At 41.5% G+C, this 24,669-nt stretch overlaps 1 protein-coding gene across 1 annotated transcript in view; it reads right to left on the reverse strand.

Annotated features, from left to right (window-relative positions):
• Window positions 1-24,669, reverse strand: part of LOC141017550 (1-phosphatidylinositol 4,5-bisphosphate phosphodiesterase beta-4-like) — a 69,543-nt gene that overhangs the window by 18,467 nt on the left and 26,407 nt on the right. Inside the window, exons 4-12 of the mRNA XM_073492241.1 lie at window positions 15,916-16,013; window positions 9,883-9,963; window positions 8,251-8,310; window positions 5,156-5,299; window positions 2,125-2,204; window positions 1,954-2,007; window positions 1,758-1,839; window positions 964-1,064; window positions 409-466 (exon numbers count right to left, since the gene is read on the reverse strand). Of these exons, the coding sequence (XP_073348342.1) occupies window positions 409-466; window positions 964-1,064; window positions 1,758-1,839; window positions 1,954-2,007; window positions 2,125-2,204; window positions 5,156-5,299; window positions 8,251-8,310; window positions 9,883-9,963; window positions 15,916-15,999 (744 nt within the window). The 5' untranslated portion in view covers window positions 16,000-16,013. The remainder of the gene's footprint in view (window positions 1-408; window positions 467-963; window positions 1,065-1,757; window positions 1,840-1,953; window positions 2,008-2,124; window positions 2,205-5,155; window positions 5,300-8,250; window positions 8,311-9,882; window positions 9,964-15,915; window positions 16,014-24,669) is intronic.

Below are 24,669 nucleotides of genomic sequence, written 5' to 3' on the forward strand. Positions count from 1 at the left end.
CAGGTATTCAGCCACACGGGAAGCACGGCCACAGAAAACAGACAGCAGGAAGCGAGATGAGCCGAGCGGGAAGCGACAGGACGGAAACCTCTACCCTCCCGTTGCCATGGCAACACCAATCAGACACGGGGGAAGGCAAGCCGCGGCAGGGAGAACACGGGGAATGGGATGAGGGCGGGAATGCAGAATAGGGGAGACTGGTTGAAGTTGCTCTCGCAGGCAGAACTGGAAGTGAAATATTTGTGGTTGCCTCATTAAAAGAGTTTCAATGAGCGCAGTCCGGGCTGGAGGGCAACTTCTACCCAGAGCGGGACGATAGGGGGAGAGGGTGAGGAGAGGAGGAGTCGCAGAGAGGGGGCACAGGCAAGCAAAATACACAGAGAAGTTAATGAATGATAAAGAGCTTACTTCATTCAGAAAGCTGACTAACTGGTCTACAGTTAAATAATCAGTTTTGTTCCCATTGCTGCAAAGGAATTAATTAGGAAAAAAAAAAACAAAGTGTTAAGCTCCTTAAAAAAAAGACACCCTCACAGTCATTCACACAGTCAGTTAAAATTAGAAAGCAGTCTTTAAAAAAAGAGGACCATACTTAAATGTTACACTTTTAGTAATAACATGTTAATCATCACTCATAATTAATACTGAACTGTGGAAGCAGGTTAGGCTGTCCAGACATAGTTAGTGCAGCAGGCGCAGAAATATTTTGTCCTGATTATTTCTAACAAGATGCAGTCGCTCACACATGGGGAATATTTTAACAGTAGATATCATTGTTCTATTTAGGGACAGGGTAACACAGATGTAATATAAAGCAAGGGGGGTTCTGTTAAGTTGTTTATTTGGAGGATTTATGATCTTCTATTATTCATTTTGAGGTAAAAAAGAACAAGGAAACAATCACAAAGAAGGGGGCAGGCAGGTTTATATATATATATATAAAAATAAGAAGATGCGACTCACATCTTCTTGAAGAGTTCCTCTATGTCTGTGCGAGGGCAGATCTTCTGCGTGAGCGCGTAGAAAATGTCAAATGTGAAATCTGATGGTTCGATCTCGTCATTCTGTGGAAGATAAACAAACACGCCATTTGTTAACATGAGCAGCGTTGTGCAAGGTCACACTTCTGGTCACACAAACGCTCCCAAACTCTGATAGTAGTTTATTTACAAAATCAGGACCCTTCACAGCTAACTGCTAACACACTGTAAATCTAGATTGCTTCTGGGTAAAAAGAAAGCAAAAATATTCATCACTTCATTTGTTTGAAACATTGCGGCTGTTGGCTCGCGGTCTCACGCTTTGTTAATGATTTCTTGCGATCATCATTCACTCGCAGATATTTCCGCCAACTTATTGGATGCTTCAACTCAATGTTATCTATCAGAATTGTTGCTGATTTGGCGGACTTTTGGACTTGTTTTTTCACACCCACTGGGCACAATTTGCATAAAAATGTGATTTTTATACAGTGGAATCTGTACTGATTGACTGAATATTTGAAAACTCCTTCAAATATTCATATGAACTGGCTCCAAAAATGCCAGTAGCTGTGTCTGAATTGCCAGATACATTAGCCGGGTGCTGCAAAACACAGTGGGTGAGCGCTGTTAACTTTCAGGGAAGTTAACGACACTCGCGTTCAGTTCACCATTCACCAAAAACCAGCAGAAAACTGAACACGAGGGTTTTAAACCTCCATATTAAAGTGTCATATATGATCCATCTAACCAATACAGTCTACAGTGCTGTCTGACCTTTCCACTGGGAAGGCCAAGATCCTTTAAAGACTGGAAGATCCCCTTCTCTGTCTTGCCTGATGCAAATGTTCGAGTGATGCTATAAAAGAGGGAAAAAGAGAAGAAAAGAAGGAGAAGAAAAGTTGAGTGAGACAAACTGGAGTGAAATGGGATGGCATGAGGTTGACTCAATATCCCATCGGATTACTCTTACCCTCTAACAGGAATCTTTCCATTCACATTGGTCAGGAAGCACGTTCTCATCCAACTAAACGAGAGAAGGAAATAAAAACACAGAGAAAAGCACAGATTGGAGAAAGGCCAAGTTATATGACATACATTTCTTTTAGAGCACAAAATCTAGGTAATAAAGGCATGCACTTACTGTTTCTTGAGGCAGGTCATCGGACAGACGTTGTTGGCCTTGAAGTTGTGAATCACCGACCTCAAACCCTCGATCCATTTCTGCAAACAAGCAGGCGCACACACTCAGGACACGCACTCTCAACACACTGACCAAACCGAAGCCCACATACAGTATACAGTACAAAGCAGCTGAGAGGGTTTCTCCAGTGTGCATTGAGTTTAAAAGCCAGAGTCTTAGGGGAAATAAACTCCAGCAAATTAATTGCCTCTTAATTCTCACACACACACACACACACACACACACACACACACACACACACACACACACACACACACACACACACACACACACACACACACACACACACACACACACACAGATGTGAAAACATACGCACAGTGATAAACAGAGTGAGCTGCTGCAAGTAAACAAATAGAGGAGACCTTGCAACTTCACAATAATCACTGTTGACTGCATCAGTCCTCTCTGAGGATGATCATCTGAACATTTTTGATTCCTTTTGAGAGAGAAGGGGGGAGAGGGGGAAAGAATTAACAAAGAATAAATGTGTTTTAAACTGTGGGGGAGGAGGGCATGTACCTGCATCTTTGTGTGTTTGTGTTTTGAGCCATCAGGCCTCCCCGCTCAAGGCTGTTGCATGAATATCATTGGCAGCCCTGTGGCAGTGAGCTCTCTGGAGCGCAAACATCATTTATAAACACCCATCGCCACGAAAACACCCCCTCATGGGAAATGCATAAACACCAACACCGTGGTGGCAAAAAACAGATCTGTGCTGGCACAAGGCACGTGTGTTCAGTCTGGTTTGAACCTGGTTGTTATCTTGAATTCTGGGGACACATGTATATAAAATAGTTTCATCAGGGCTGGCGGTGTACTGTGACTTTAAATCATTCTAGTAGTGTTACATCACTGCCGTTGGGCTCTTTTGACTAACAATGTTCATAGACGAACATTGTGGATGATGTAAGTCTGCGTAAATTCATATCAAAAACTATGTGTATGGCATTTATTCTGGATTGACAGCCCTGAGGGTAAGAAAACTTACACTCACTTTAAGTTATCGAAGTGCTTTTCTTGCTTTGGCCCCGTGCTTTCATTTACCGCTCAGCCTTTGGGCCGCACTGGATTTGTCACCAAACTGAACTTTGACTGTTTTTGTCTCCACAGGTTTTATTTGCTGTAAAGCTTCCTGTGATCTAAGACAGTCGTCCTGACTTTCGTCACAAGGTCAAAGGCTGCTGATATTCAACAGTGCTGTATCCAACAATTATTGTTGTTTATTTTCTTGATGAACCGATCAGTTGTTTGGTCTATAAAATGTCAGAAAATGGTAAAAAATGTCGACTAGTGTTTCCCAAAGCCCAAGAAGATGACCTCAAATGTCTGGTTTTGTCCACAACCCAGTGATTTTCAGTTTACTGTCACAGAGGAGTAAAAAAACTGAAAATATTCACATTTAAGGAGCTGGAATCAGAGGATTTTACATTATTTTCCTGACAAATTACTCAAACTTATAAATTCATTATCAAAATAGTTCAGGCGACTAATTTAATAGTTGACAACTAATTGCTTAATTGCTTATTATTGAACAAACTCCATAAAAAGACCAAAGCCAAAAATGAATTGATAATTTTAATTAAGCATTGGCTGTGTAGCCGGAGCCTGAATTATCTTATTCCTCTGTGGTCCAAAATCTATTAAAAACATACAAATGAGCCACACTGTTGCTGTCCCTGTAGCTTATTTGAGTCAAACCCACACACACACACACACACACACACACACACACACACCATCCTGCTGCTGTAAATACTTACCAGCATGCCAAATGTGTACTAATCTCCAGCTAAAAATAGTCCCCAACAAATGAGTACTGTATTATCAAAACTGCAGTGCCCAGCTGTTGCAGTAAATTACTTAGCTTTTTTTTTATATATGTGAAAATAGACATTTGTGACTCATTTTAAAAAGTTTAAGTCTGTAAAGGGGGGCTTTAAGCAGAGTGCAGGGAAGTCTGAAAGACTTAAGAAGCCGATGATTTGATTTGGTTTTTTTTTATAGGATTTGTGGAAAATAAAAAATACAGAATAATGCCAACACTCTCCTTTGGATAATAACCAACACTGGCTTAAATTCTTCAAAACATTTCCATTGTGCCACCACTGACAATGCATTTTTTCAGTTCACCTGAGTAGTGTCATTCTTCAAAATCTGGATCAATTCAGCTCCAGAAAACTGAAACCTAATCTGCTCACACAGTTGTGTATTTTGGGCTACAGAGGGTGTGTTCAATGTTTGGAGGTTTGCCAGCAGGGGTCAGCAATAATAATGTCTGCAGATTAAAAGAGAGAGAGGGAGGGAGGGTCATCTGTCTGAGCCCCAAACAAAACTGAAGTGATGAGTGAGGAAGAGGGAGAGAGGCAGTGATAAAGAGAAAGGTGCAGAGGTGTTTTTCTACTCAATGAGGCAGTCTGATTTTTCACAGAGCTTTTTCCCTGATGAGTGGGAAGAAAAAAGACAGAGAGAGAGAAGAGAGAGAGTAGACAAAAAGGATCACAAAATAACAGCAAAGGCAGAAGTGCAGGAGGGACAGAGAGATAGAGATTGGGTGAGACAGAGAGAAATGAGTCATTCAAAATGTGTCTATTTATCAGAGTGAACCAAGGCCAGATCTGCTTTGTGTAGGAGTTGGCATATGAACCATTCACCTGGCAATTTGCTTTTGCTCTGTCATTGAAAAGGGGTATGAACACAACTGAAAATGTTTAGATATGAGTGTGTTGAGCAACTAGGGTAAGTATTTTTGCAACCTTGCTCTGAGTACATGTTCGGGAAATTGACCTCGAAACAACAAAAACAAAACATGTTTTTAAAATATACAAAACTGCGCTGACTTGGGTATGGAAAAACATCAAACTCATTTTCAAGGTCTGCTCTTTATCTGTATTATTGTGACATTTCACATCCCCAGTCAGAAGTGCCAAAGCAGCAAGCTGTGGAAATACAGTGCGTCCCATGTATCTACCCTTGCTGTGTCTGGGTTCTCCGCCACCATGAACATGAAGTTGAGGTTGACCAGGTCTGTGCCGCTGCAGATGCAGATGATGCAGCCCTCTAAGTCTGCCTCTGTCTTTCCAATGGCCTCGAATGATGACAAGATCTTGGGGTCCTGAGAAAGATAGAAAGCAGACAGGCAAAAAGAGATGAAGAAAGAAACAGGCGGAGAAATATCCTAAAGCAATTGGTGTGTGCTGTCCAGATGTCAAGTAATGTCTGAAATTTAGAGAGTGAGAAGAAATGAAAAAAATCTAGGGAGGTTTTTATCGCCTACTCCGGTATTGTTGCAGTAAATGATCAGTGACAGGGGAATTCAATGGGAGAGGAGCTTAGAAGGGTGTTGAAGTGTTTATTGCTGTTGTGGAAAAGCCTTAGGACGCTGAAGTATGCATAGGAGACTTAAGGCGCCATGTCAGATTAAGAGGGATGCACAGGATATCCGTCTTGGAGGAACTACAAAACTAAAATCAAAATAAATCGTAGCACCTTCAAGAGTTCTATTGAATCCAGACTTGGATGTGTTCAACAGTATAAAAAGCAACACTTCAGACACCACTTTACTGAAGAAGGTCAGAGAAGGTTAGCAGAGATGACTATCAATGAGGTTCACACCTCGGTCTAGTATCATTATGTAACTTCCATGAATTCAAATGTGAACATAGGATGTTAACTGGACAGTAATAAACACTGTGCATGTGTAGTTTTTTTGTTTTCTTTAGTGTCTTCGATGCTTCTTTGTCAGTAAGACCAAATTAACAACCAAAATAAAAAAATAAGCAACAACAGGCTAATTTGAACTGTGAAAGAGCACATATAATGAGGGAGCTGTATATAATTGAGCAATATAAGAGAAATCACAATAGGAAATTGAAGTCTTGAGTACCCAAAATGACTTATAATAACCCCAATTTAATCTTAAATTAAATTTGCATGCAGGTCATGCTTGATACAACCGGCTAATAAAGTTAGTGATCAGAGAAAAATAAAAGTGATCCCAGTATGAGTCCAAATTACATCTACTGGTGAAACTGAATAGGTCATGGGGTTTTGCATGCTTTTTCCCCCCATACTTTCCACCAATAATCTTTTAATCACATCAGCTTGTTTTAGTTATTGACAAATATGAAAAGCAGCATCATATGCTTAAAAGGTATGGAGCTCATACTCATAATTGTGTTTTAGAAATGTATACGGCTTCAATTTAGGGCAAAATGAAAACAACGATCTATATCAAAACACTTAAAAAAAGGATTCTACTAATAACACTAATGTGCACTTTATAAGACATTAGATATGACATTTCTGAGATTTAAGGACCTGCAGTTAGCCTAGTTATTCTCTGCAGAATAATCATTGGTCCCCATCACAGTGCAGCCAGACATGACATTTCAGTGTGCCACCATCGTCACTATGGAAGACGGTAATGTATTTTTTTCATATGACTCAATTAACACTAACAGGCAACAGGCTGGGCCATTTAAAAAACCCAAGCTGGTGAGCCTCTGATGCAATTCATCTATTCTCACTCATTGGATTATCTGAAACAGCTCTCAGGGCTTGTATAACCACGTTAGCCTCTGAGGAGAAGCCCTGCTATCACTTGTCCTTAGTCTGCTTCTTACAGAGCGGTATGGATTCTTTGAACAAACAGGAGGAGCTGTATACGTGCCCGTACACATGTACACACAGTCCACACAGAGGACCTAGCAAACAGACCACCTCCTGCTGTCAACAATACACACACACAACCTAGTCATGGTTATTCACACAGTACACACCCGAGTGTCTCCTGTCAGGCTGTTGACTTTTAACGGCTTGACAGGTTTGCATCCTAATTACACGCACACATCCACAAGGGTATTCTCATAACATCTTTTATAATTCATCCGGTCTGCATGATGCCAAATACTACGACATAATGTCTCACTGTCAAAGCTAAACTGCATGAATCAATATTTAATGTACAGAGGAACCATGCAGCTCTGTGTTTATGTGTATCTGGCTCCATGTTACCGGAGAACACAGAATAATGCTGCTGGTTGGTATATTACAAGATCAGCTTCTCCAACAGGCTAGAATCAGTGTTAGCTTCTGAAAAAGGCTAATGTCAGTGTTAGTTTCTCCAACTGGCTAACATTATTCTTAGCTCCTCCGACAGGTTAGCATCAGCGTTAGCTTCTCCAGCAGTTTTGATGAGTTTTGATTAGCCTGTCAGTCATAATATTTTGGTGTTCATGTCGTTCCCCATCTTCACTGTCATTTCTATATGACCTGCCAAGTTAGTGGCAGTTATTTTGAATTTAGGACAAGGTCTGTGCCATCCGAACTTAGGATTCCTAACTGAGGGAATACTTCAGCTAGGACAGATCTGTAATAGCTATATTCCTATCCTTTCATAAGACTGTATTTTTGACTAAATGTTTCTGTAATACCCAAAATCCAATATGTCTCCCCCAAAAAACTCCTAAAAAATGAGATAAGATAGGATTTTATATTAAGGACATTTCTGTAATAAGTCCCCAGTTACCTATTTTAAAAAAATATAAGGAAAAGTCCTTGAGACAGAGACCGAACGTCTTATACCTGTAAGCTCTTGATCCCAAAGTGTGAACTCCTTAAAACCAGTGGTTGTCTGACAGCCCATCATAATAGGACTGGAAGCACAGTTTGCCATTATTCCTCTCTGGGTCATAGGCCACAAACCAGGGCTAAAAGAAAAAAAGTTTCAGATACAACCTGCAGTTACACCCAGCCAGGCTTGTATAAATATTGATGAGTTAAATATTTCATGTTTATGTTCTGCAAGTGCCCTTGGTGAATCTGGTAGTTGAGAGAGAAGCTCAGCAGTGAGAGCTCAACTGAGAGTCCCAGATCGAGTCAGTCGATCGATAGAATAGCCTTGGCTAATTACAGCATGAGTAACGTGCCTGACGTGGCAGTCTCATCAGATTGTACCGGGAGTGTCTCTGTGGGAGCAAGAGACTGAATGCTGCGGGGGTGGGCAGACAGCGTGAACGTTGTGGAAACAGAGAGTGAGGAAATTGTCTTTTTCTGAGGCCTCACCTTTGGGACGGCACCAACACGGATACTGTTGATGAGGGAACACTCGAGAACCTGGCCTTCCTGCAGGAGCGATACACAGAAAGATGAGGAGAGGGAAGTGGAGGGAAGAGTGTGACAAAGAGACAATGAGAGACGAGGGAAAAGATTAAGCAAACAAGACAGAACATTTTGTGTGTGATGTTTGAAAGAATTTCTCTGACGAGGTTGCGGTGCGTTTGACGACAGTTATTAACGTAAGTCATGAGAAACACCACGTCTTTCTCATAATCAAGTTTCTACCTATAACAGTTCCTCCTTTGTTTATTGCCGTCAGATTAGCTGTTGTGACACCAATTGGTTCAATTTTGGAGTTTAATTTAGAAGACAGGGACAGATGGAGAGTATCCAACCCCCAACAACAACACACAGTATAACAGGTATTAATAACGGATAGTCCTGCAGGCAGACTTTGGCTATCAATACAATACTGGCATTCACTAAAATCACCAGGTCAAAATTAGGGATTTGTTGCTAGCCTAATACTAAAATCAATTATGTGTCCCTTTAATTGCATTTGCAGATGGGGGATGTAAACAAGAAGTGCTGCATGACATGACCAAGACCCCAGGACAAGCGGCAGGCTTTGAAGTTAATTTGACATTGTGGTCAAATTGTGTAATTACAACATCACGTGATGCACAGGGGCCAAAAAGACTTTCCCCATAGCTAATATTGTAAAAGACGTGGCTGAAAAAGGGTTGATAAATGTTTTTGAGCGTCACAGCCCCCACGAAATGACTGAGATGAGTCAATTATTTTATCCAAATTCAAATCCAAGTTAGCTGGGGGCTAAACTAGAAGTTACCCAGCTTGGCTGGCAGAAGCTTCTAGTAGGCATCAAATATCACACCTGCAAAGTCAAATGTTTTTGTTTTCATGCACCACCGAGCAGCTTTCACAGGAATGAACAGGTCTCCGCCTCCGAAACTGTATCCATTTCTCATGACACATCCAGGGTCGGGCCTAAGGTCTAGCCTAACACCAAAATCAACCATATGTCCCTTTAATTGCATTAGCAGAGATTTCTAAAGGTTTTAAACGTCATAGGGATGCACAATATATATCAAATCAATACATTACTGGCCGAATATCGGGAAATGTATATTAGTATTAGTAGTATAAATTGGTACGAGTGAAATTCTTGCCAGTAAATAGAACTAATTATATGAAACCAAGTTGTTTTTGTTGACTTATTAAGAGCAGCATTTACAAATACCTATACAGTAGGTGGCTGTTTGCACCTTGAATGGTGGTTTGTGATCCAGCAATAAAAACGGACAATGAATGAATGAAACAGTGCTGACATTTTTGCATATAGTACCAGACTATTTGATGTGTAGTAACTCCGCCTGCAACTACTTGTTATAGCCCCAGGCTGCTGCTTTTAAATAAAAATTAATTTCACTTGGAACATTAGTTCATGTTTACAGTGTCATGATGATGATTCTGTGCACTAAGCTATGCTTTTCTAAAAGTGTTACAGGTTCCAGGGACTAAGGAAGGTTTGTGTCAGAAAAATAGTATTTCTGCAAACACTGCAAGATAAAAACCCTGACATAAAAATACAGAAAAATGACGAGGTGGAGGTCATACCTTTCCCTCGCTCTTCCAGGTGATGTAAAAGCCAAACTCATCCACCTGCATCTGACAGTTGGGCTCAAAGATATACGGGTCCTGCAGAGGGGGAGAAATATTTTTTTAATAAGAGAAGAGGCTTCATCAATCACATGGTTTTATGTGACGTGGGAAGACATAAAAAAGCCAACCACTTTGACACACATGGGGCTTGCACAACCAGACAAACAGATGTAGCTCTAATTCATTTTCTAAGATGTACCTGTCGGCCTAAGGACACACACACACACAAAAACATACACATTAAGTATGGGCAAATGCATTCAGTATGTTCACTCATACACATATCGCGTGCAAAGGAGAAGAAACCTATTACTAAGGCAAACACAGAGTGAGATAAATGTGATTGCCATGAACTGTTAAATGCAAACATCGTCCGGCTGGAACACTGCTGTGCATTAGCTACTGTGATGCTACTGCACACACATAGGCTAATGTTCCATATATCAGCTCGGGTGTGACATGCAGCAACCCGTATTCAGTTCAACAGGGGTGTCGGAGCAGAAAATCTACCAACATTAGCCCCTTATCTTACCCAAACATTTTTGACTCAATTCAGTCAGCTGCTAGAAGCTGTGATTGCGCTGATGAATGACTGTGACAAAGTGTGTGTGTGTGTTTTTTTTTTTCATCCCACTCCAATCGCACATCTGAGAAGGATAAAACATAAGAGAGAAAAAATAGAATAGCAGATGGCTGCTGGGTCACTCCAACTCTAATATAAACAATAGGGAACAGTGTGACACACACACACAACATATTATTTCAGGATGTCGCTTCCACGATGCAAAAATAGGACAAAGCCAGCGTCTTATTGGGCTATATCATGTCATCCAAAACCATAAAAAACAACTGAACAATCCTTTTTTCCATTTAGGAAACAGTACGACTGCTGTAAAAGCAGTTAAAAGCCTGACTCTCTTTCATCTGCATTTGAACTGACAAAGGCTTCAGTTGCACATAGTGAAGCCAACTCTATGAAAGAGATGGCCCCAAATGAGCCCTGACCGTTAAGGACATCCACCAGGCTAGTTTTATACTATCAGACGGCCTGTGCTTGTAAAGCTAAAAGGTTTATGGGAACACTCAGTCCCTCCTCACGCAAAGGAACAATTAGCTGAAGGTCCAACCATCTCTGGGTGGATGTGGATGGATGGAGACCCCTGGTTATGGTAGTCCAGCCCCAACTCAACATGTGTACATTCTTTCGTAAGTGCCTGGGGAAGTGCGTGTATGTGTGTAGATCCCTTCTTTGTCCCCTTCACTCTTTGTCCATCACAACAATCTTTTAAACAATTAGCATCTAAATGTGTTTTAAGATTTATGTTACCATGTCTGCATTAACTTTATTGATCTAACGTAACTTTAACACATACACAAAAACTCATTTCAGTCCACATGACTAACCATCAAGGTGATGTAACACACACTCTCACATATCCATACCAAGTCATCCACGCACACGCACACACACTGATCCATAAACATGCCCTCAAGCATTTAACAAGCGAGATCAACATGAGCCGTTGGCTGGGGGATGTAAACAAGAAGTGCTGCATGACATGACCAAGCCCCCAGGACAAGCGGCAGGCTTTGAAGTTAATTTGACATTGTGGTCAAACTGTGTAATTACAACATCACGTGATGCACAGGGGCCAAAAAGACTTTCCCCATATAGCTAATATTGCAAAAGATGTGTCTGGAAAAGGGTTGATAAGTGTTTTTTGAGGGTCACATCCTCCGCGAAATGACTTGTTCTGCCTTTAAGAATTTGATCCATTCAATCCAAGAACACATGGAAGGTGTAGATGAGTCAATTATTTTATCCAAATTCAAGTTAGCTGGGGGCTAAACCAGAAGTTACCCAGCTTGGCTGGCAGAAGCTTCTAGTATGCATCAAATATCACACCTGCGAAGTCAAATGTTTTTGTTTTCATGCACCACTGAGCAGCTTTCACGGGAATGAACAGGTCTCTGCCTCCAAAACTGTATCCATTTCTCATGACACATCCAGGGTCTTGCTACTTGAGCTGCGTTCCAAGTCGCCTACTTTTTCTTTTACTTTTATTATAGAACCAAATAATGTTTCTTTACAATAACTCCTACGTAGAAAACCTCTCATTTATCTAAAATGCTTTCATACCTCATTAATAACAACGCTTTCATTAACATCAGTTTGTAGACTAATTCACCTGAGCTGGAGCAAAAACCAATATATACTGTACAGTGAGAGTACGCACTGCAGCTGTCCAACAAAGTACATATTGTTGCACGCAGTATGCCTAAGATTGCGACAATATACTTCATCATAACATCGTGCTTGTTTGTGCTCATACATCTGTTACAGTCCATAATGTGAAATTTCAAGTAGAAAGACAAGGATTGCACTCTGGAATGCAGCTTGAATGAGCTGTCGTCTGTCTGTGCTCTCTCGCCCGCTCAGTCGATGTGGTGTATCTTCCACTGTGCAGCAGATTGTGGGTCAGAAGAGCAAGAGAAGCATGCTGGCTGGCACACTGCAAAAATGCGATCAGATGCAGTATGACATCTTGGTATTTTTGGCATACTGCACTTGACATACTATGTATTGGGACATGCTTAATCTTTTTCTGGAATACTACATAGTGGGTACTGGAATGCACCGTCTGTCTCTTCTGACCGCCTGGTACTCAGCAGTGAAAGAGTTACAGAATTAAACACCATAGATAATGATAGATAATGCAAAAAATGCAAAGTCATTACTCTCACTTTCTACTTCACTTATTTTCTTATTTTAGCCATGTCTTATATGCCTTCAATCCTAAGTTTCTTTTTTATGCCCACACACTGCACGTATAATAGGCTTATGTTGCCTCTCAGTCAACTTCAAAGTATTACCATTTTCTAATCTTTATGTGAACAGCAAGCAGGTACAGCTATATTCTCCAGTTAAGTCTATTTCATGGATGGAAAGGATCTTTTTTTTTTTGGTATTTTCCCATCAGTCTATTTCAACAAACCACTATTATGAACTGATAACTGATGCCGAGTAGGAGTTATAAAATTAGAATGAATTATCAAGCGAGCGACAGAAACGAGTGTTTTCTTGTTTCAGGGTCTCACGATTCTGACCTCCTTCTGTCGTCCTCCACAACCGCCTGTCAATATGAGGCTGTTCACTCTCCATGGAAACCAAACATTAGTCAGATCTTAAGTGATTGATTACCAATCAGTGAGACAATGAATGAAACACACACACAGACACAGACACAGACACACACACACACACAGACACACACACACACACACACACACACACACACACACACACACACACACACACACACACACACACACACACACACACACACACACACACACACACACACACACACACACACACACACACACACACACACAGAGAGAGAGAGGAAGCCCTTAGGCTGTTTGCATGAATGATGACTGAGGATCTCATTGACCGCTGACCTTCCTGCCTCTGTACTTGTCAGAGAGGGGAAACTCATCTAAAACATCTCACTCCCAAGACAAAAACTGATGAATTATTGGAAATCTATAAAGCATTTAAAGCTTCCTCCAGTTAAGCAAAAGGTTACGAAAGACAACAGCACAATGATAACAAATAAGATAAGAAGTGATGTACAGGCAAAATTAGAAAGATACAAGAACACAGTGCAGAAACTAAAAACCTTACCACAAAAATTTGTAGTCAAAATATCTTATTACATTTATAAATAAGACACAATCACCCTTTAAAGCATTGTATTGGACTTAAAACTACGTAGGAACACACATATAAAAACACACCTTCACATGACCTGTCTCTACCATCTGTCACTCAGTGGGGGTTTCACTGAGTGTACAATGTTTTGTGGAAAATGTCCATGCTGTTTAGTATATTTTTGTACCCGTGTGTGTGTGTGTTTGTGCATGTATGAGAGGGACTGATAAAGAGCATGTCTATGTCTGTGAGGGGACTCGGCGTACGTCATTTCAATCGAAGCAGATGTCCCCTGGAGGCTTTGTATTCGCCAGGCAACAGAGTAACTATTCACTTACTTGCATACAGACACAGAGAATGAAAGATAGTGTTTTGTAAGTGGAAGACATTACTACCCTATGTTCATAATAACGACTAGGCAGCAGTTAAGAATCAAAAACCCACTTTGTTACTGAATGAGGGAATTTACCATATGTTTTTGTCACTATTTCAGTCATTTTTCAAGCAAAAATGTCAAACATTTGCTGGTTCCAACTTCTTAAACGTAAGGATTCACTGTTTTCTTTGTGTGTGATTGTTTATGACAGTAAATGTCTTCAGGTTTTGGAATGATCATGGACAAAAGAAGAAATCTGAAGACGTCATTTTGGGCTCGTGATGAGCATTAATCATGAATTTAATTAGCAGATCAATTGATAATGAAAATAATCATTAGCTGCAGTCCTCCGCTTCAGATGAAAGAAAGTATGATATCAGTGAGGACTCATCAGTTGCAAAGTGGTACGTTCCAGCTGACATCCTACATTCTAACCTTTAAGGTGACTGACACAGGTCGACCTTATTAGGATTCAGGCCAGTTCTAACCCCGTCCAGCCTGAGCCTGGCTTGTATTCACAGCAGCAACACACTGAGGACTTTCTTCAGAAGCATGCCGGCCCAGTTTCATGGCTCACTTTGACATGGCTGTGGATTCTGATGATGCTTTTCCCTACGCGCTTTCAAGTTTTCTTCCCTTGCCTAAGAGGGATCCTCCTCCTCCCACTGATGCCCACATAAATGGAGAGGACTGAGGGGATTTCCTAATGTGTGCAATGGGTGTGTGTGTGCGTATATGTGTGTGTGTGTATGTGTGTGCATGCGCGTGTGTGTGTGACACACTTTGCCTTTGCTCGGCAAATGTCCTAGCTAAGTGTCCTGATTAAGTTAGTCAGAGGAAACGTGGGCAAAAAGACAGGAAGACTTACAAAGGGTCATAGACATACAGATACATAGATGTACACAAAGCAAGATGAATATTTGGTGACACTAATGTTATTGGTAAATAATTGTGTAAATCTTTAATTATATTAACATTGGATAGACAGGAAACACAGTTCTCGTGGCTGTAAGTGATAAATAATTTAATATTTTGTTTTTTTTCTGTTGGAGTTCATTATGTTATAGCGTTTTGTCTTCTGTAAAGCACTTTGTAACTGTATTTTACATCCTGATGTACACATAATCAATTTTAATATTGTGACACTGGTATTAAACATTCAAACAACAGTGGCACTGTGAGCACCTCAGGATCTCTGATAAAGTCTCAGCTTTATCATTCCATATTTTCTACTGATTTCAATCATACTACCCAACTCTACTTCCACTTATAATAAATCAATAGACCAGTGGAGAATATTATTAGTGGTCTATGTAAAAACAAAGAAGCCCCTTGAGGCAGATTCATGATGCCAGGCTGTCTAAATAAAAACTAACTTGACTCGAACACGTTTACACACTCTCAGTGGATGCATTGCAGACAAGCAGTCGCCATGCCGAAGCTTCGTAATGAGGCTGATCGATGTGGCCTGCCTACAGCCAGAGCTCTGATTACAACAATGACGTGTTAGGTTATAAAGGAGACGCCTCTGCTATGTTATATGTGTGTGTGAGAGAGAGAGAGAGAGTGCACGCTAATGACTGACCCGGGAATGGTCATTAAGGTTGAAGGATGATAATGGGACAGAGCAAATAACCTATGTCAGTATCAACAAGGTTATTGACAAACTCATACAGCTTACATCACAGGCTAAACCTTCATTCGCTCATCGAGGATATTAAACTTAAATGTTCACTTCATCAGAGAAAGTCATGATGGATCACGAAGCTGGCATAAACAGGTTAAGGGGCTGTTTATTTTTACATTCGCCGCTGGTCTATTTTTATTTATTTATCACGCTTTATAAAAACCGCCAAGAAAGCATCTCCAAGCATCCAAGAAAATGTGTCATTTTTACCTCATCAAACCTGTCGAAGGAGGCGCCTTCCTGCATGAACTCCGGCAGGTGCTTCTGCCAGTTAAATTCGTAGGACTTTGTCATGGCTGCTCACAAACCTGAGAGGAGAAAAAGACAGATAGAGAGAAAGTGTTAGCACAAAATCTATAACAGCCAGGTGTAAAGGCCTGTGGAGGTTTCAAGGACACAACCCATGCCACATAAAACCACACAATATATGTCTTCTTTTTCCTGTAGTCACAAAGAGATGCTGAATTCACTGAGCACAGCTACTGTACCTGGCCCTCCAGGGGCTCATCCAAAAATATCCTCCGCTGAAATATTAAATTAATTTACCAGTAAATAGACCTGATATGCAGGAAGATTGGGTTATTTTGGGTTAAAAAACACGAGCAGAACTACGATGTTTGACATATAAGGCGAGAGCAGATACATCAATGACGTTATCAAGCTTTCATATCTCAGCCATTGGCCCAAAATACGGAAAGTCCACAGACCACAAGTAATAAACGCTTATTCTTGTTTCCACCGAAAAGAATGAATACTAATGAACACAGGGTAACAGGAAAGAGACAGGAGCTAATATAAAATGTTCAGATGGAGAGTGAGGGTGCCTCTCCATACACACTGAGCTTGACCGTTACTTGATGTCAGCAAGGCAGCATTTGTCAACGGGCTGCTCGTGGAGAGGCAGCCCGCCCTTCGAATATCCGGCTTGTCCGCTCTCTCCAGCCCAGAGACACTCCAGCAGCGAAGAGCGACTCCAGATGATGAGTAACCCAAGAGGAGCAGCAACCTACTGGTCAGGAATGACTTAAACAGCCAAACAGGGTGGTGTGTTTACTGGGAAAACTACAGGTCACAATACCCTCTAAACAACAGAGGAGATGCTAGAAAACACGATGCTACCACACAGACCAAACACAGTCGTTGCGGTCTGCAGGGATGTATCTAGGCAGAATAAATTATGCTTTACTCTGAGTCTGGCTTTTAGCAGTTGATTTCCATATTTGCAATATAATAATGAACCAAGTTTCTTCCTCTGACATACTGTATAAACACTTTTATCATGTATTACTAAGCCATTAGCCACTAAGTGACAAGATAAAGGGGCTACAGAGTAGAAACAAAATCAATCACTGCAGTCATACAATCTAATTTTTCTTGGCTCCTAAATCACCTGATTATGCGATTACTGGCAGCGCAACAGCAGAAGGTTTAATAAATATCTTGCATCTCAAGCACAAGCCGTTTTTAAACACATGCCTTATTCAGACTCCCAGTATTTCAGTGCGATGTTTTCCCCAAAAAGACAAGTTCATGTTTGAAGGAATACAAACCCTACCCAGCCATAATGCAGAGCCTTGCAATTGTAATATGTACAGTAGAAGTTGTGAAGTATAAATGGGCAGGACAGGTTGCAGGAACGTGTACCAAATCATCACAGGACAACCCCTGGGTGGGCCTGCAGAACACAGGTGGAGCATATCTGACGGTTAAAGTATCGGAGGGTGGAATTTTCCACCAAGTCTACTTTTATCTCTTACTTGGCCTTAAACAGTCTGGATGTGCACTGTTCTCCTCTTCAAACACAAAAAGCGAGTCAGGCCTGATTCACGTGACACACCTGCACGTGTAGCATCACGCAAGATATTCATCTCAGGGAGGGGAGGGAGGGGGGGGGGCCCTGACAGGAAACTGTAATATTGTTGATGACACCACCAAATATAGGCTCTCCTTACGTCAGCCTCAAATGTGTCAGGCAAAATTGAGAACGTGACATACTATGTATAGTCTTAGAGCTCAGCCGGTATTCAGTCATGATGGGAATACTCTGAGGTGTGATTCGATTTTGTGTGTTTCAGTCTATAGTGCTAAGTCTCCTTCATCATAATAATTACAGACAGCATACATATTGTCTAATACACAGAGAAACCCATAAAACACATAATCACAACAATCGTGTACTTTCCTATCATCGAGGCTGTGATTTAGTCTCTAAAAATAGGTGTGCTGAAGGTTAATGTCTTCACCACTAGTTTTATTGGTGAAAATGTCTGCCTGCATGAGTGTGTGTGTGTGTATCCATCTGTGTGAGCAAGCACCCTGCCATTACTCAGGTTTTGCAGAGATTGAAGTTCCACATTTCATGCAGAAACCACTCATTTCCTCCCGGGGATAAACATGGGGGAAACTGGACATTGATGGGTGAGATGACAAAGAGGATGGCTGATACAGAAAGACGGAGAAATAGAGAAAGAAAGTAAGTGTGAGGAGAAAGATAAAGGAACAGGGAAAATGAACGGGAGAGAGAGAGACGGATCCGAGAGAGAGGGGAGAGAAAATAAAAGCAGCGAGACATACGAGGAGGTGAGAGACGTGAGGAGCGTAGAGATAAAACAGAACAGTGGTGGGCAGGAGAGATGGACGAGTGAAACAGCTGTGTGTGACAGGAGCTGGCTGGAGAGGCCGGGGGACAGGGTGGTGAGTACAGCGGCGGGGTAGGGGGGGATGTCTGCTTTTGATGTGGGGAACACAGATCAGAGACAACATCAACAGAGGATACAAAAAAACTACTAGCTGGGTGGGCTACAGTCCACCCCCGGCATGACAAATGCAGATGAATAAAGGCTTTTGAGATGTCTGTAGGCTGTCTTTATGAAAACACAGAACGATTCACGAAGGCTGCGCAATTATACAGCAGCTAATAAGAGCTAATCTCACCCCATGTGCAGGTTCATTAAAAGGTACAATTAGTCGTGACACAGAGGGTAGACCCGGCAGAAAATTAGAACTACTACTCCTTTTATTTTCTCTAGAGATGCACCGATATATCAGCCGAACACTGGTATCGGCCGATATTCGCCGGCAAATAAGATGACATTCACCAGCAGCAACGGCCAATATTTATCTGTTTTGTCACATCAATTTTGTGCAGGCACGTGCCCAGAATTTCACAATCAGTGTACCCGAAGTTGCTTAGCTTATTTTTGGATCCTGACCTGAAAGTGTAGTCTGCTATACTTCACAGCTACTAAGCTACAGGAGACACAGCAGCCGGGCCAGGTCAATACTTCAAGCGATGTACGAAACCTCATCAAACACAGCCCTCCACCATCTGCGGCGTCCTACCAGGGGACCATAACACAGACACACACATCCTGTCAAGGGACTGAAAACACAGATGCACACTTCCTGTGGAGATTAAGAACTGAGGCCGAGCAGGGCTCCAACAACACAACCCACAGAGAGACGGCTGGTGTAAATAGACTGCACCCAGTCTAGACTGCTTAATAATACTAAACCAAAGCTGGAAGAAATGCTGTATTTTCCTAAATCGGATCCAAAACGATTCAGATAGGACAAATCACATATCTAATTTGGACTAATTGGGTTGTGCAGTCCTGTCTGATGTTAGCCTAGATCTTGCCACTCTCAACAGTATGCATTAGATAACATTTTCCTCAGCGGGATGAGATCCGTCCAATAGCAGTGCGGCATGCCGAGGTTCTGTAAGGCCAAGGCAGCGCCCATATCGGGCCTCCGTGCTCTTGGACGTGTGAGCGCACGTGAGGAGCCGAGGGAAGCTGAAGGAAGCGAGTGAGGTCCGAGCCCCTTGTCCAACCCCTGACAATGAGATAATTACGACAGATAGGAGCCCCGTGAGGCAGACTGTTCCCAGCCTCCTCATCTAAAATGGCAGCTAGGGTAACACCCAGCGGTCCCACACCTCATAAACTAAAATTAGGCTACAGCTACATCAGTCAGCCAGTGGTGGAAGGGTTGACTGGGGACAGGCTCAGATGGACAGAAGTGAACAACACACACACACAGTCAGGCACATCTGACGCGACTGGAAACATGACAAAAAAAACCTCCTCTACGTAATACCTGTTGTGGTTTATGCATTAAAGGTCTCCAACATTAAAAATAACACATTTAGCAGCTCTGTTCAACCGAGTGAAAAATTTGATAGAAAACACAGGCGTCTTTAGTCAAGCTTGCTTTCATGCCTCACTTGATATCACAGCACCTGATGTTTTTCGTGTTACAGTCATCGTGCTTTCACTTAAAATTTGACCCCTTCTAACCCATCTGAGTGAAGATTTGGGTAATCCTACTAAAAGATATTTGGTTATGGGAAATCTCCAAAGGTTTATAAAAGTACTTCATCTCTGCAATATCTCAAAATGATCTAGATTCCTAAGAGGTTCACTGGAGCTTCAATTTCAAATAAAGCAGATGTGTACTTACTCAAGATTTATGGGCTACTTGATACAACACCAACAGTAACATTACAATAAAATGTACGATTATATAATAATAGACAAATACCATATGATGTTCATTAGTGATTTTCTCTGACCTGGAATGTGGTCTTAATTAGGATGATGGCAGGAACACTACGCTGTTTGTGTAATGCTGTAAATCACATCTATTAGGCAAAGAATTCCACAGCTGTATTGAACGTCTATTAGCTGAACAGAAAACGATGCCTTACGAAAAGTATTCAAAGCATTCAAATTCCAATTCAACATAATTTTCTTCTTTTGCAGCCTCAGACTGAAGAAAAACATTGTTCCTTTGCTCAGTGTCAGACTTTTATCAGGAGCAGCTGGTTGGAGTTAGAGCATAAAGATTGATGTTATGTATATGACGGTGTTCATAATGTAACATGACAGTGATTGCCCAGGTGTTCATGGTTTGACCATGTATGGCCTTACTCTCTGAAAAACCCTAAATTTACAGTCTCAGCATTGGTTTTAGGCAGTTAAAATATTATACAACAGAACAGGAGAAAACCCAAGGCAATTAAACACAATGCAAACTGTTTTTACAGTGAAGCGCTTAACAGACCTTCAGAGCGGTTAGGTTTGCTGACAGAGTTGGCAAGACGTTTCTCCCCATTTCATCTCTGCGTTTTGCTCCACTACACTCTACATCCCTTGGAACACTGTAGTAAGCAGAGACATTAAACTAAATATTGACTTCTCATCCGACTGTGGTTATGAAAAAAGGTAGTTTTCCCAGAAGTGCTTTGCAATGGGAAATCTTGAGATAAACAAACATGCATCATTCTGTTTTGCCACCCATTATTCCAGACCACAGCCAGCATCTGTCAGTTTGCAAATCAAAACATTATCTCAGAAGCACCACTGCAACATAAATACTACCCTGCTAGTTTGAAACCCTAACTATCCATCATTGTTTGCATGTTTTTTCTGTCCATGGCTAGAATTAAAGTAGAAAAAGATTATTTAGCAATGACCACTTGAAGAAGAAAGTAAAAGATCTTTTTTTTTTTTTCCAGATATCTGCGTTTCTATTACCTCCAGAGAGGATGTGTTTGTCCTCTCTAAAAGTAAATAGTTTCTGGTTAACCAAATGCCTGCCCCCACATGCTGTTTCCATGACACTAATGAGCAGGTGAGGCCAGGTGAAAGGTATCATCTCTAATTGCTATCAGATTGTAAAGCTACTTCAGTAGTGAAGAGGATGTGAGGATTAGAAGAAAGGAGATGGGTTTAAAAGCCTTCTGCAAACACTCACGCACAGATATTTTCAGTTAGCCTGGCTCATTAGACCTCTTTTCAGGTTCTGTGTGGGTGGACCTTTGCGACATAGAAGAACATAAAGGAGTCAGTTGTCCCAGCCTACATGTCACTCAAGAGCAGTGTGTATATAACCACACAGATCTGAGACGAGATCCAATCAGTTCAAGTAAGTGAAAACAGCTCTGTAAGTCCTGATACTGAATTTTATGACCGTGAACCTTCTTTAAACCATGTCTGCAGCAATCCACCTCAAATTTAGTGAGCTCTGCAGGAGTTTGGGTGATTTCACAGCAACTGGATTCAGACTTAACTACAGGTGCTGTTTAAACTGCAGCTTCTGAGGACAATGCATTTGACTTTGACCCAGACGACACAGGTTTAAAGCTGTCTTCAATCGTAAACCACAGCTAAGCTAAAAGCAAAGCCTTGCCAGCCCTGTGGTGTTTCAAACAAACCCTTGAAAGTTTAATAAAAACTACTTAAAGCTGAAAGAAACCTGCTGCTTCACAGACAGCTGCCACCTACTCTCTTCTACAACTGATCAGCGGGGTTTTACCCTCAGATAGGCCCCACAACAGCGTGCAGACAGGGTGTGAATAAAGGCACTGCAGCAGTGGTTAGTATGAGAGAAATAATTTGTTTTTGAACATTAAAGCATGTAAACATTTTGACACCCAAAAAAATGTATGAACATGACAAAGAGCATGATATCGTGACTTCAACTTAATTCTCTAATCTTGTGAAAGACAAATGCAACCACAGTCCAGACAAACTTGTATTCTCTTTTTTGTACAATCAAACGGTAAATTCAAGGCTTACTTTAAATTCTGCACTGAAATGAATGATTCGACACAAATAACTGTTAATGTAATGGTGCTAAGGAAGGAGCCATTTGCATACTTCCTGATTATACTATTCTCTCATCTCTCAGATTCTAGGAACTTAGAGGATTGTCATGAGATCCGGCTTTGTTTAAACACCGGCTAGGTTTTGTCTACATACTCTGCACACATGGAAATGTAGCGTGAGGTTTTTCAATGCTGCTGCTCCACCAAAACTGCTGGATCAGTTTTAGAAAAGACATGTATGTGTGGTAGTCAAACATGCTGTAACACTAGTGTCTGGTCTCCGCCCGCTTGGTCTATTTAAAAGTCTGTTTTACTGCACACATACAATAACATTTTTGTCTCGAGGCTGCATCCGGCTCTCTAATCTTAACTGTACATATTCTGTAGTGTCATTGCGTCATTTTATCTGTTTGTCTAGGATGTTTGCTTATCTTGCTGCTATAAACCATGAAGGCACGTGACACACCGCTCCTCTCATTCTTCATGGATAATGCCCCAAACTACTAACTAATGATTCTAAGTGCTGTATCATAGGCAACTGGACTTGTTTCAGGTTCTTGAAGACGTTTCACCTCTCATCCAAGAAGCTTCTTCAGTTCTGAACTGAGCACTTAGAATTACCATGACCTGGATGACTGAGAACCTTCATCAACACACTAACTAATGATCATGACATATGAGTCTAGACACAAGTGCTTCTGTTAGTTAAGTATAACAAAACAGAGATGTGACTGAAGATACTAAAAGCATTATGCTCTTCATTACATGTGAATCCCTGCCTGCATGCCTGCTGGAAGGCACAGAAAGAGAACTTTTCCTTTGTGGTCGACTACACTGTTTCTTAATGTGCCTCTTCTTCAGCAATACCGTTAATCTTTCCCTCTCACTATTAGGGTCAGAGCAGCCCTTGAGGCTGAAGCCATCTTAGGACACACTACCAACTCACCTACAACGGCTCTCTGCTACCCAAAACAAATCCACTGCCACTCAGAGCAATTTTTTTTCTAATATGTGAACCTTCATATGTTTGATAGTGTACCTCACCAATTGCCCTTAATATAAAACGGCAGCCTGTGATCTTCTCTGAAGCGTGATGAAACTTAAACCAACACTCATAAAGTGTCAAGTCCAAATCCAGCATAGCATTATGACGAGCATGTTAATTCTGATGCTAGCTTCACAATGCATCATACTCCTCTGGAGATCATCATTTCCCACATATAACTTCTCTCTACAAGCCTTGACAGTTGACAGAAACAGGTTGTTTACCTCAGTGCATGGAGCAAAACGCATTGTTAGAAATAGTGGGATGTGACCTATAACCCTCATAGTGTTTACCCTAACCCTAACCCTTCTGGCATGGCACTTGATAAGTCTCCAAAGAATTGCATATGTTTGTACAATACGTCCGCTGGCAAAGGCTCACTAAAGTCGAATATGGCATGCCATGCATTTGTTTGCCTGTTTTAGGCCACCTGTTCATTTTTCAACACATGAATCTGTATCATAATGCTTTGTGCAGACTGTTGTGGGCTTTAGTGAAAGTATACTGGAACAGGCTGGACACACTGGATATCTGTACTGTGTGGCGGCTGTGTTGCTGAGCTGCTGCTGCTCACTCGCGTGTCTGTGTTCACATAGGCTGCTGCAGTGCGGCTCCTGCCCTATCTTTTTACATGGAGTTTGCCTTAATAATTATCAACAAATACAATGACGTGATTTTCCTTTATTCCAGAAAGAGAAAGCACGAGGGGGAGAGAGAGGGAGGGATAGAGGGAGAGAAAGTGAAAGTGAAAGAAAGAAACCCACACCTGTTCAATCTGGGCTTGACGACAACACCCTGCAACTGGATATTGGACTCCCTCACGAACGGACCCTAGACAGTTTGGATTGGTAGTCACACCTCCTCCATGTTAGTGCTCAACACCGGAGTCCCCCAGGGTTGTGTGCTAAGCTGTTCACACTGTGCACCCATGACTGCACTCCCAGACATCGAAAGGACTCTATAGTGGAGTATGTGGACAACACCAGCATCATGAGCTGTATGAGCTGCTGAGGTGGGGCAGGTGAACAACTTTAGGTTCCTGGTAATCAACATCACAGAGAACCTACAATGATCATCGCAAATCACCACCCTGTTTAAAAAAAAAAGCACAGGAAAGGCTCTACTTCTTATGAAAACTTAAGAAGGTTAAATTCTGAAAAACAAATTCTTGGCAATAGAGAGCATCCTGACTGGAAACATCATAAACTGGCATGGTTCGTGCACGGCCCAGGACAGGAAGGCTCTACAGCGGGCGATTAAAACCGCCCAGAACATCATTGGCACCCATCTACAGATCATCAGTGAT

Source organism: Pagrus major, chromosome 22 (assembly GCF_040436345.1).
Source record: "Pagrus major chromosome 22, Pma_NU_1.0".
Lineage (NCBI taxonomy): Eukaryota > Metazoa > Chordata > Actinopteri > Spariformes > Sparidae > Pagrus > Pagrus major.